Source organism: Vulpes lagopus, chromosome 1 (genome assembly GCF_018345385.1).
Source record: "Vulpes lagopus strain Blue_001 chromosome 1, ASM1834538v1, whole genome shotgun sequence".
Taxonomy (NCBI): domain Eukaryota; kingdom Metazoa; phylum Chordata; class Mammalia; order Carnivora; family Canidae; genus Vulpes; species Vulpes lagopus.
Window position 1 is genome coordinate 64,670,790 of NC_054824.1, and position 13,110 is coordinate 64,683,899.

Consider the following 13,110-nt stretch of genomic DNA (forward strand, 5'->3'; position numbering starts at 1 on the left):
TTAAGTTAAGTAGTGGGTTTACAAGACATCCTTTATATCTTTTTGTATATCTGAAGTAGTTCATAACAAAAGAAAATCACATGAATCAAGGTGATTCATCATACTCACAGTTGAAAAGAGAAAAAATTATATGATCACATCACTAGATGAAGAAAAGGCATTTTTACCATTAAACATTAATCCGTAGTTTGAAAAGACTCATCAAACTATGAATATCAGTGAACAGCTTTAAAGTGATTAAGGGTATCAACCAAAAACTACAGCAAACATTTTGAAGGTGAAATGTTAGAAGTAATAAGATAAGAATGTCTGAAGCATTATACTTGGAAGTCTTAGGACGGAGACAATTTAAAAAAAAAAAAAGTATGAGGATTTGAAAAGAAGAAAGCATCTGTCGTTACTTGCAGACAATTTGATTGCTTAGAACATCTAAGTATATTTAATGATAAACAACCAAAACAATGTTCAGAAAATTATTTGGTACAAAATCCACACATAAAAATTATTCACCTTCCTATAAATCAAAAGCTAACAATTAGAAAATGTAATTTTACAAAAATTTCATTAATAATGGCAACACAAACTTTAACATTTTAGGAAAAATATATAATTAAACATATATTTATAGAGAATATGATAGACCTTTATTGAAAGGAATCAGTAGGAAGCCATACTATGTTCATGAATGAAATGATTCAACATCACTAATTTGATAAGTCTTACCAAATTACCCTTACAAAATTTATTTCCAGTTAAAAATTGAGGAGGACATTTGGTGGAGTTTTACGAACTGGGTCTCAAACTTATACAAAAGAACAAATGACTAAGAATAGCAGTATCTATTTTGGAAAAGAATAAAATGGAAGGGGCTTGTTCTATCTAGATGTCAAAATTTCCTAAGGTATAATAATTAGAATAGCATAGTATTGCCACCTATATAGTCAAGAACATAATGTTTTTAACCAATAGCCCAGAAAAGACACATTTATATGTAGAAACATGTTATATAAGAATTATAATAGCAAACCTTGCATGGTTAGTTGTATAAAAAATAAATTAGATCCATATCCCATATTTTATACAAAACAAAGGTCTAATGTGAAAAGCAAAGCTTTAAAACTTTTATAAGAACATATAGGGAAATATTCCTCTGTTTTTAGGTAAAATAGATTTTAAGAAGACACAAAAATGCAACTCATAATGGAAGAAGTCGATAATAAATATATTGAAACTTAAAATCTTCACTTAACAGAAAGAATGCCAGAAAATCAAAAACATGGTATAGATTGGAAGAAATCTATGTACCTTACATAAAACTAACAAAGGATTCAGGTGCTTGGGTGGCTTAGTCTGGTAAGCATCTGTCTTTGGCTCAGGTCATGATCCCAGGGTCCTGGGATGGAGTCCTGCAGGGAGCCTGCTTCTCCCTCTCCCTCTGCCTGCCCCTCCCCCTGGCTGTTCTCTCTCTCTCTCTCTCTCTTGCTGTCTCTCAAAGTAAAGAAAAATTTTAAATAAAAAAAAACTAACAAAGAATTCATATATAAAGAAACCTGCATGCAGATCAATAAGGAAGAATAAAACAACTCAACTGAAACATGAGCAAGAATGTAAATAAGTAATTTACAGAAAAGGAACCCCAAACAGCCAATATACATATGCAATGATAATCAACCTCCATAATAATCAGAAAATGCAGATTGGAACTAAATGAGGTACCATTTTACAATTTCCAAAGTGGCAACATTAAATTATCTGTCAACACTACATATGTGGTGAAGTAAATTTGGGGAAACAGGAAAGAATATATACATGTTGCTGATAAAGAATGTAAGTTTATACACCTACTCTGAAGAGCAGTTTAGCAATATTTACTAAAGGGAAGATGCACATACTCTACAACCACACAGTTTTATTTCTAAGTGGACCCTATAGAGTGACTCACATATGTGCCCAGAGATTTATAGTGTTCACAGCAACACTGTTTATAATAGCAAAAGTGAAAATCCTAAATGTCCATCAACAGGAGACATGGATAAATTGTGATATATTCCTTTACTGAAATAGTATATATCCATGAAACTAATGAACTAGAGCCACATGAAGCAATATAAATAATCTCAAAAACAATGTGAGGAAGAAAAAACAAGTTGCCATTCCATGTGGTAGTAACATTTACATAAATGTAAAGCATTGCCAACGATACCATATATGATTTGCAATTATATCCATCCAGATGGAGTAAATATATGAAAACATGCAGACAAATGCTCCCCACTAAATGCAGTACAGTGATCACCCCAGGAAGGACAGAAAGAGAACAGGAATTGTGGGCTCTGGTTATATAAGTGATGTTTTATTTGTTAAAATTAATTCTAGAACAATTCTGACAAAATATTAAGATTTCACAAAGCCTAGTGGTAGATACAGGTGTGGCTTTTACATCATCTTCTGTACGTTTTTGTATCCTCACAATTGTTTGTAATTTTCAGAGATGTATGTTCTCTGTCACCACATTCCCTTTAATGAGGAGCTGACATTCATTCTCCCACCTTGCCATTTGTAGATGATTATACGCCTTCAAAAAGAAATCCAAGAACTGAAGGATGAACTGGCCATTTTCACTGGGGAGCAGAGGACAGAGGCGCTCACAGACGCAGAGCTCCTTCAGTAAGCCTGCAGACTTTTTTTTCTTTTTCTTTAACAGTGAAAGTTTGTGTTAACTTCTTTGTTGGCCCTAATGTTATGAATTCACCTCAAAGCATGAAGGTCTCTGGGGACAGTCTGAAATTGCATTTAGGCGCCAGTTAAGAGTGGCGGCTTTCCACGAAAAGCTGGATAAGGCTGGCAGTGTTTTTGCCGCCTCAGCTTTGAGGAAGTAAAGAACAGAGCATATAAAGGATGGGAATATCCTTCTCATGCCAGCTGAAGAGAAGGGATCGTATAATAGTCAGGCAATTTTAAAACATACACACCAAACACTGGTAAGCTGTGGATCTCAGATCTGAAAGGAATTCAAGAAACGTCCTTTGTATTAAAAAGCATCTTGCTGCAAGCACCAGTTTATCCCATGCCAAGGTAAGCTCTCTCCTTTAATAAATAGATGGCCCGTGTATTATAGTTCAGACACGCAAAATGGGAATGAAAGCAGGGATTCAGGGCTTTTCTACAAGCATGGCATCTTTCAGGGCCTTTTATATTTGCAGCCATGTGGCATATCGGTGGCACAATGTGGATCTCATTCTCTCTCTGATCGTGAGCCACAGTGGTGAGCTTTCTTGTTGTTTCTTTGCAGTTTATGAAGCATTTGTGGAGTGAATAATTGGCTGGGCTTAGAAGGCAGTGATATTCTCTATTTCCAAATGAGAAATAGAGCTACACAAGATTTTTCTAAGGCTTTAGTATCATTTCACCTAATCCTCTCCCAACAGAGAAAATGGTAAATAATAGAGATGATGAAAGTATTTTCTTTAAACTGTTTCATGGCTGTGCCTGGAAGTAGGTCTAAAGCTTGAGGAGGCCTTAAGCAAGGTTTCCACTATAATCAAAGCTTTCACTCCTCTAGCATGCCATTTCGTAATTCCAGAACACTATGTTTAATAATAGGAGAGGGTCCTAAGCCTTTCCTTGCAAATTTGCTTTGTGGCATATATGCAATTAAAATGAAATATATTGCCAAAATTCACATTTTGAAGAATTCCCTGTCATTTCTTGAAATAACTCAGGATCGCTGAGATACAGAGAAACCCAAGTTGAAATTCCTTCACTCTGATGCTCCCTTCCCCTCAAAGAAAGGAATTACCATTACCTTTGAAGATAACTCTTCAGAATTTTGATCTTCAAGTCAGGGTTCAGCCAGGAAAACAAAACCGTACTAGGCCTCTCAACAAAGGGAATTTAACAGGAAATCTGTTGTAAGGAGTGGATATTAAAAGAAATACACAGCACCCCAAAGATCAGGAACAGCAGGGGGCCCTATATCCCTGGAACCTGAGGGATGATGGTAGAAGCTTCTGTTACTAAAGCCTAAGACACCTAACTCTGGGAAATGAACAAGGGGTAGTGGAAGGGGAGGTGGGGGGGGGGGGGTTGGGGTGATTGGGTGATGGGCACTGAGGGGGGCACTTGGCAGGATGAGCACTGGGTGTTATGATATATGTTGGCAAATTGAACTCCAATTAAAAAATAAAATAAAGCCTAAGACTAGAGTTGACCAGCAGGAGCTAGCAGGCCCAGTGAGTGCTGGGGCCACCAAAGAGCCACAGATGTGATCAGAGGCATCATCCTGGCTGGGAGCCCTAGCTTCTCTCTCACACCATTTCCAGTCTTCCATCTGGGAGGCCCATTGGCTGAACTGGCCCAGAAAGCAAGTATTAGGAGAGTCAGGGAATGTAGTTTCCTGAGATACAGGGTCAAAGAGGGGAAAACCAGAAATTGGACCCAAGAGCAAAAAAGGGAAACAGCCAGCATACCAAATAAGTACCAGACTTTTCTCTAATTCCAGTATATCCTATCTGTTGCTCAGGAGGCTCTGTTTAAGGATAAGATTATGCATGTGGTAGTTTCAAGATGTCGGTTCCCTCCACTGCACCAAATCTAAGAAATTATAGTACCGATACAAAGAAACATCTGAATCTCTAGCCACACTAAGAATAAGACATAAACCTCTTAAGGGACTAGAGGCTTCAAGGAATTCCTGGCAGATTGAAGGGGGGAGGGGGGTGGCAAGAGGAAAGGATAGACCAAGAACCACCAGGAGCACGTGACTGCACACGCTGGCAGCGGGGGGAGGGGGAAGGGCTGGCCTTGGAGGGTTTAGTAGAGCCCTGGTGGTGGGAGCAGTTTGTCCTGTGAGTCCTATGCGCACGCTCCTTTTTCCCTTCTCCACCCAGTGTTTATTTAGGTCAGAGTTTTGGATGGGAAAGGGAAATAGGGAAGGGACCCAGGTAGCTGATGATATCCAGGATGAATTGGGGACCAGACAAGCTCTGAAGGCTTGTCCTCAACATTTCCTGTCCCCTGTTGCCACTGAAAACAGCAGGGAGCACAAGCAACCACCACTGCTCAGCCCCTCTTCCAGGACCAGCTGCCCAAACTCAGATCACAGAGAGTCTAGAAAAGATGAGCTCACAGTCGGAAACAACTAGAAGTACGAGGATGGCCAACTTGGAGAAAGATCAGGACAAGAAGCCTTTACAGCTTGGAAGGCTTCAGAACTAAACATGATATGAAGAATGATTAATATCTTTGGAGATGTAAATGGCATTACATCCATGAAACAACAGGATCTTTATTTTTATAAAACAGACTCAAGAGGAGATCTGAAAAAAGAAGAAATGTAATTGTTACCATTAAGAACTTAATGGATGGGGCAGCCTGGGTGGGTCAGCAGTTTAGCGCCATCTTCAGCCCCGGGGCGTGATCCTGGAGACCCAGGATCCATCCTTGCAAGGAGCCTGCTTCCCATGCCTGTGTCTCTGCCTCTCTCTGTGTGTCTCTCATGAATAAATAAATAAAATCTTAAAAAAAAAAAGAAAAAGAATTTAATGGATGAAAAAACAGAAGGGCAAATTAGGTAGGAAGAGCAAGGTAAGGAATTCTTCCAGAGAAAAGATAAAGTTTAAAAGAAAAGAATCATAGAGAATAGCTCTAGATTTACCAATATCTAACAAAGAGAAGTTTATAAAGGAGAAATAGAGATAGCGCAGAGGAGCCAATGATTAAGGAAATAATATCTAAGAATTTCTTAGTGCTTAAAAAAAAAAAAGAAAAGAAAAGACCAGAACAAAAGGGTTACCATGTGCTAAGCTGTATAATAATGTAGAAAATTTTTAGGACTTCAGAATATAAAAAAGAATCCCAAAAGTAATCAGAGAAGAAAAATATTAACAATCAAGAATCTGGTTTAGAGCAAACTTCTTATCCACCTTCTCTGGAAACAGGAACCTCTAGTGCTGAAAAACAAAACAGAACAAAACAAAACAGGACTTTGAATGGAGATTTCTGTATCTAGCCAAATTAGCATTCAAATGCGAATGTGAAACAAGGCATTTTTCAGACGTACTAACTTTGAGACAGTAAGTTAACCACCCTTGTCCCTTTCTAGAAGAGATTACAGCAGACTACATTTCACAAAAAGAAAAATGCCACCAAGTATAAAAAGCAATAAGGAGCAGATGTTTTTTCTTTCCGATACTTAATATTGTATTATATTTACATTATATCTTTTACTAACTTGCCACTTCCCACATACACAGATGTTTCTGCTGAAAAGTTATTGACAACAATCAAATTTGCCATTCATAGGAGTTTGGGGGGGTCTACTGGAGAGAGATGAAAATGTGACAACCGATTTAAAATACTGAGAGACTCTTAGATGTAGTTGATTCCCATTGATCCACAGATAACAAATATATAAATGTGGGTTGGAACAGATTCTATATAGACAGGATGCAGGGCTGTCATAGTTTTTCTGGGCAATTGGTTCATTCATTCATTCAACATTTATTATTCATCTAGTATTCACAAAACTCTGCCCGAGGCCTTGAGAGATGAACAAAAGATGAACAAAACCTAGATTCGACTCTCAAGGGGTTCACAATTTAGTGACACTGACAGAGACACAAGCACAAGTAATCACGATGCAAAATGTAAGTGTTATGAGAAGATATAAATAAAACCTGAGATTGCAGAGATAGTAATGATTAATTTTGAGCTCAGGATCCTCATGTAAAATTAGTTCGCATGCTGGTGAGTAAACTTAAGCAGTTCCCAGTGAAATGATCTCTCTCTTGTCAAGATAGATATGCTATATAGCATTACAGTTTATGAATGATTTCTGATGGGCAGCTAGGAGAACAAACAGGGCAAAATGTTATACCCACCCGGCCAAAACAAAGCCCAGCGAAAACAAAGCATAGGGTTTCATGGTGGTCCAGTAACTTAGTGCTTGTTCATACTGATGGTGAGGATTATTCAGATAATGTGGGTTTTTGTTATGACTTTCATTATATTGTTTTGACAGTTATGTTTCTCCATAATTCACTAGATTGAATATCGACAGAACTGAAAATTCATCAGATTTAAAAGTCCTTTATCATCTTAAAGTAAAAGAGAAATTAAAATTCGCTGGAATGTGGCAGGACCATTTAATATCATTAGTCTGTGCTAATGACTTCTGGGGCCTCTGGACATTTATTCAGGAATAGGAATGTGAATCAGATTCAGTCTCTCATTGTGCCTGGACTCCCTGGATGGTGATGGTGGGAAGGGGATGGTGGTGTTGGAGACAGGAAGAGTCAGGGCTTAGCAGGACAAATGGCAGAAATGTAGTGGCTTTAGTCTGCTTCTCTGTCCTGCTGATTCCTGGCTTTATGCTGACTGGCATGGCTTAAGGATATTTCTATTAAGGATTCTGTGAAGGATGTCAGAAAGCAGATATTTAAAAAAAAAGCAGATATGTAATAGATGACATATTCTACATTCTGTTATGTGCATTGGGCACTTTGGAGATGTATGTTAATATCTAGACCTATCAAATTTTTTTGAACTATTTCCTAACATTTCAGTTCTTAATGTAAATATTTATTGCATTGACTTGGATGCTTCAACGGAAGAGGATTGCAGATGTCAGCCTCCAGTTATTGTGATATTTTTAGTTTACATCTTTTTTTTTTTTCGGCCCGTGTAAATTTGAAAAGAGACAGCTGGATGAAGGATGTATAGCCAAGTTAATGTTTATACAGAGCTTCTTGGGTGAAGATTTGATTCTGATTGATTCTCTAAACACATACCTCTTTCTTTCTCTGAAAAAAAAAAAAAAAAAAGCCTGTAGATCTCTGGCTAAGATGGAAGTATTATATCCTGGCCCAAGTCTAAATGAGTAGAATATTTTCTGCACAGCAACATTTCACTTCTGAGATGGAATTGAATTGACTCTCGAGGGCTCAAGTTTGCCCAAAGTAAACTTTCAAACATCTGGATCCTTTTCTTTTTTCTGTTTTCCCAACAGCCTTATTAAGACATAATTGACATAACATTGTATGAGTTTAAAGTGTATAATGTGATGAGTTAATATATGTATATATTGTGAAATGATTACCACAGTAATGTTAGGTAACACATATGTTATCTCACATCATTCATGTGTGTTTGTGTGTGTGTGTGTGTGTGTGTGTGTATGCGTGGTAAGAAGTTTAAGATCTACTCTCTTAGCAACGTTCAAGTACACAATACACTATTGTTAACTATAGTCACCATGCTGTATATTAAATCCCAGAACTTATTCATCTTATAACTGAAAGTTTTTGCCTTTTGACCAACATCTCCCTAATGCCCCCCACCCCTCAGCACCTGGCAAATACCAGTCTACTCTCTGTTTCTCTGAGTCCAACTTTTTATTTTTCACATATAAGTGACTTTATAAAATATTTGTCTTCCCCTTGCTTGTTTCCCTTAGTTATATTTTGCAAGTCAGTTAATCCTTCATCTTGTATTTATTGAGCACCTGCTAAATGCTAAATAGGTGCTTTTAGCTATTAAGGAATATAGGACACAGAAAATAACTCTAAGGAGTGAGAGTTTAAGTGGGGACATAATGCATACACACAAATGTATATATATATATATATATATATGTATACATATTTGTGTGTTATATAACAAATGATATATATATATATATGTATATAACACGGAATAAGATATCATATTAGTGAAAAGAATAAGTGGACACTGAGAATTGTAAAACCTTAATTATAGTTCTAATTCTACTCATATTAGGTTTTTAATGACTCTAGATTTGAGTTTCGTCATGTATAAAGTTAGGGAAATGGACTAAATGCCATCTGGGCACTCTTTCAGCTCCATGTTTTTAAATCTAATATCAGCTTATTACACATGGCTTAATAGTTTTTTACTCATTATCTATGATAAGAAAAAGCTAGATTATATAGGAATTCAGAAATGGGGAAGTCATTGCAGTTATCGCCATTGAGCAAGCTAAAAGAGTGATAAAGGATGTCAGTATGAAGCAGATACCACTCTAAGATACAGATGAGGGATCCCTGGGTGGCGCAGCGGTTTGGCGCCTGCCTTTGGCCCAGGGCATGATCCTGGAGACCCGGGATCGAATCCCACGTCGGGCTCCCGGTGCATGGAGCCTGCTTCTCCCTCTGCCTGTGTCTCTGCCTCTCTCTCTCTCTCTCTGTGTGACTATCATAAATAAATAAAAAAAAAAAAAGATACAGATGAGAGACCACATAAAGGAAGGTGCTGAGAGGGAAAAAGCACTGTGTGTGTGTGTGTGTGTGTGTGTGTGCATGCCTGCATATGCATGTGTGTGTGTGTGTGTGTGTGTGTGTGTGTGTGTGTGTTGAGGGGGCAAGGAGCAGTGGGAAGAAATCAGTATGGAGGCTTGCATATAAGAGGCACTAACTAGGAGGATCTGAATAAAACTGACCTGTCAGGAGCCAGGAGTTCTCCTGGAAGAATTGAGGAATAGGATTAGACACATAAACAGTGACCTCATGATGGGTTATGAATACTGTATGTAGAGCTACTATTTTATTTTACTTTATTTTATTTTACTATGACTAGGAAACACTGTACTTTGAGAGTATTGCAGTTCATTAATTTATATAATAATGTTTCACGTGCTCTTCCTTTGTACTAGGCACTGTTCTAAGTGCTAGAGATATAGAACTGAATAAAACAAAACCTTTGCCCTCATTCTGATGGGGAGAGAGATCGTACACATGATAAATAACTAAAATACAGAGCATTTCAGGGTGCAGAAAGTGCAAAGAGAAAAATGAAGCAGGAGTCGCAGTTTTAATAGGATGACCATGAAAGAATTAGGATGAAGATTTTTTTCTTTATGATTACTAATAGCAACAAATAGATGTGACAGCAGCAAATAGAATGAACAGGGGTGAGAAATTGGGATGATATTACCATCGAGTTTGGAGTGATGATGAAGAAAAAGACTCTAGTAACGACAGTGAAAACAGAGGAAGAGACAAGATTCAATAGAAGTGATGGCTACAAATATAGAAGATAAAGAAGGGAGAATGGCAAAAGGTGAAGACTTAAAATGGATTATCAGAGATTAGGAAAAGAAACTGGTTGAGAATAAGAAATATTCAGGTCTTGACATGATGAAGGCATGTACAATATCCAGGTTAAATTCTGGAACTTTAAAAGGCTGAAGATTTAAATTTTGGAGTGACTAGTATTGAGTTGACATAATACTGAAGTCAAGTTCATAAACCAGCTCAGAAATTCTCCAAGCTGATTTGAAAGAGGCAGTAATTGGAATCAACAATACCACATCTCCCTACATTCAAAGTCACCATAGGCAGCTTGCCAACTGATTTTATCTTTTTACTTGGCCACATCATCCCCATTCCCTCCTTATGTTGATTCACATAGAATTAAATACTCCATTCATTGGTTATTTTCCAATGGGAAAAAAATACCTCCCTTTCTTTATGACTCATAGTGTTAATAGTAAACAGTGTAGAAAGATGAGACATTACAAGGATAACAAGGGACTATTATGAACAACTTATAACAATGTATTACTAACTTAGATGAATTTGACAAATTTTTAAGGTACAGAGAAAGAGAGAGACTGAATAGTCCTATATCTACATGAGAAACTGAATCCATACTAAGAATTTTCCGACATAGAAAACTCCGGACCCAGATAGCATCACTGCAAATTCCACCAAACATCTAAAGAATAAGTAATACCAATTCTACACAGACTTTTCCAGGAAACAGAGGAAATAATTCCCAACTCATTTTACAAGGACAATGTTGCCTAATATAAAAAACAGACATATATTTATAAGAAAACTAGAAAACAACATCCTCTATGAATAAAAATGTTTAATAAAATATTTACAAATTGAGTCCACCAAATGCACAAAAAAACAATAAGTCATGACCAAGTGACCTGGATTATTCCAGGAACGAAAGACTGGTTTAACATTCAAAAATCAATCAATAAAGTTCACCGTGTTAACAAACTAAAAACAGCAATAACAAATATTTGATCATCTCAATAGATGCAGGCAAGTATTGTACAAAACTCAACATCTACTAATAGTGAAAACTCGCAGTAAACTAAGAATAGATGGGAACTTCCACAGCTTGATAAGTGTCTCTACAAAAAATCTGTAGAGCTAATTTAAGATTTAATAGTGAAACAAGGAATCCTTTCCCCCTAAAGTTGAAAATGAGGCAAGGATGTCCTTTCTCACCTCTTCTGTTCAACATCATAGTAAGAGATTAAGTCAGTGCAATATAGCAAGAAAAATAAATAAAACACATAAAGGATTGGAAAGGAAATAATGGAACTATCTTTATTCGCAGACAATATGTTTGCCCATGTTTTCTACATCCAGAAAAAAAAAAAAGGCTACTAGAACTAATAAATGAGGTTGGCAAGATTGTAGGATACAAGGTCAATATACAAACTCAGTTGTATTTCTGTATACTAACAACGAACAATTAGAAATTGAAAAAAAAAAGCTAGGATCATTTATAATATCATCAAAATCCAAAATACTTGGGGATAAATCCAACAAAATATATGCAAGATTTGTATGCTGAAAATGATAAAACATCGATGAGAAAAATTAAAAAGCACTTAAATGCAGAGATACATTGTGTACATGGATTGGGTTATTTAATGCTGAGATGTCAGTTCTACCAAAATTAATCTATAGATTTAATGTAATACCAACCAAAATTCCAGCAGGGTTTGTGTGTGTGTGTGTGTGTGTGTGTGTGTGTGTGTGTGTGTAAATGGGCAAGTTGCTTCTAAAATTCACAGGACTGGAACGCCTGGGTGGCTCAGCAGTTGAGCATCTGCCTTCAGCTTAGGGCATGGTCCCAGAGTCCCGGGATTGAGTCCCACATCAGGCTCTCCTTGAGGTTCCTGCTTCTCTCTCCATGTCTCTCATGAATAAATAAAATCTTTAAAGAAAAATGCAAAGGACATAGAATAGATAAAAATGACTTTGTAAAAGAAAAGAAAAATAATCCATACCTTACACTCTGTACAAACATTTATTTGAAATGAATCATAGCCCTAAATATACACTATAATATATAAAACCCCTAAAAGAAAAGATAGGAGAAAACATTTGTGACCTTGAGTTAGGCAAAAAAAAATAAATAAATAAAATAAAATTATAGGACATAGGAAGCACAAACCTTAAAGGAATAAAAAATTATTAATTGGAGTCCATCAAAATCTTAAAAACCTACTCTTTGAAAGAGACTTTAAGAAAAATTTAAAAACACAGACTAGGAAAAAACATTTTCAAAACACATGTCTGACAAAGGACCTGTATCCAGAATATACTTTAAAAATGATCACGATTCAATAATAAAATAAACAATAATATGAACAAAATATTTGAGCAGACGTATATCAGAAGATATACAGATGGCAAATGAGGACATACGTCAACATCATTAATCATTAGGGAAATCAAATTAAAACCTTAGTGTAATAACTATACAATTATTAGAATAGCTTTTTAAAACTAGTAATAGTAAGTGCTTTAAGAATGAGACCCTGAAAAAAAAAATAAATAAAAAATAAAATAAAAAATAAAAAAAAAAGAATGAGACCCTGAAACTTTCATACATTGCTGATGGGGATGATACACGGAGCCCCTACTTTGGAAAAAGAGTTTTGCAACTTCTGATAACATTAAATGTAATACATATCCATAAACCTCAGCTGTACCATTACTAGGAATTTTTCTATGAGAAATGAAAGCATATGCCCACACAAAGGCTTCAACATGAATATTTACAGCAACTTTCCTCAAAATCTCCCAGAACTAGAAACACCCTAAACCAGTGAGTGGCTGAGCAAATGGTTGTACCGCCATACAATTGAATCCTATCCAGCAGTAAAAAAATGGAGTGAACTATTGATGCATTCAGCAGCTTGGATGAATCTCAAAAACCTTATGCTGAGTAACAGAAGCCAGATACAGAAGGCTACATACTATATGATTCTATTTATGTGACATTCTGCAAAAGGCAAAAGTATAGTAAGAGAAATCAGATTAGTGGTTGCCAGGGTTG

At 36.4% G+C, this 13,110-nt stretch overlaps 1 protein-coding gene across 3 annotated transcripts in view; it reads left to right on the plus strand.

Moving 5' to 3' along the window:
• The window catches only part of KIF6 (kinesin family member 6), a 377,491-nt gene that overhangs the window by 137,815 nt on the left and 226,566 nt on the right, over positions 1-13,110 (plus strand). For all 3 annotated transcript variants that reach the window (XM_041753408.1, XM_041753258.1, XM_041753340.1), the window contains exon 10: positions 2,564-2,667. In XM_041753408.1, the coding sequence (XP_041609342.1) occupies positions 2,564-2,667 (104 nt within the window). The remainder of the gene's footprint in view (positions 1-2,563; positions 2,668-13,110) is intronic.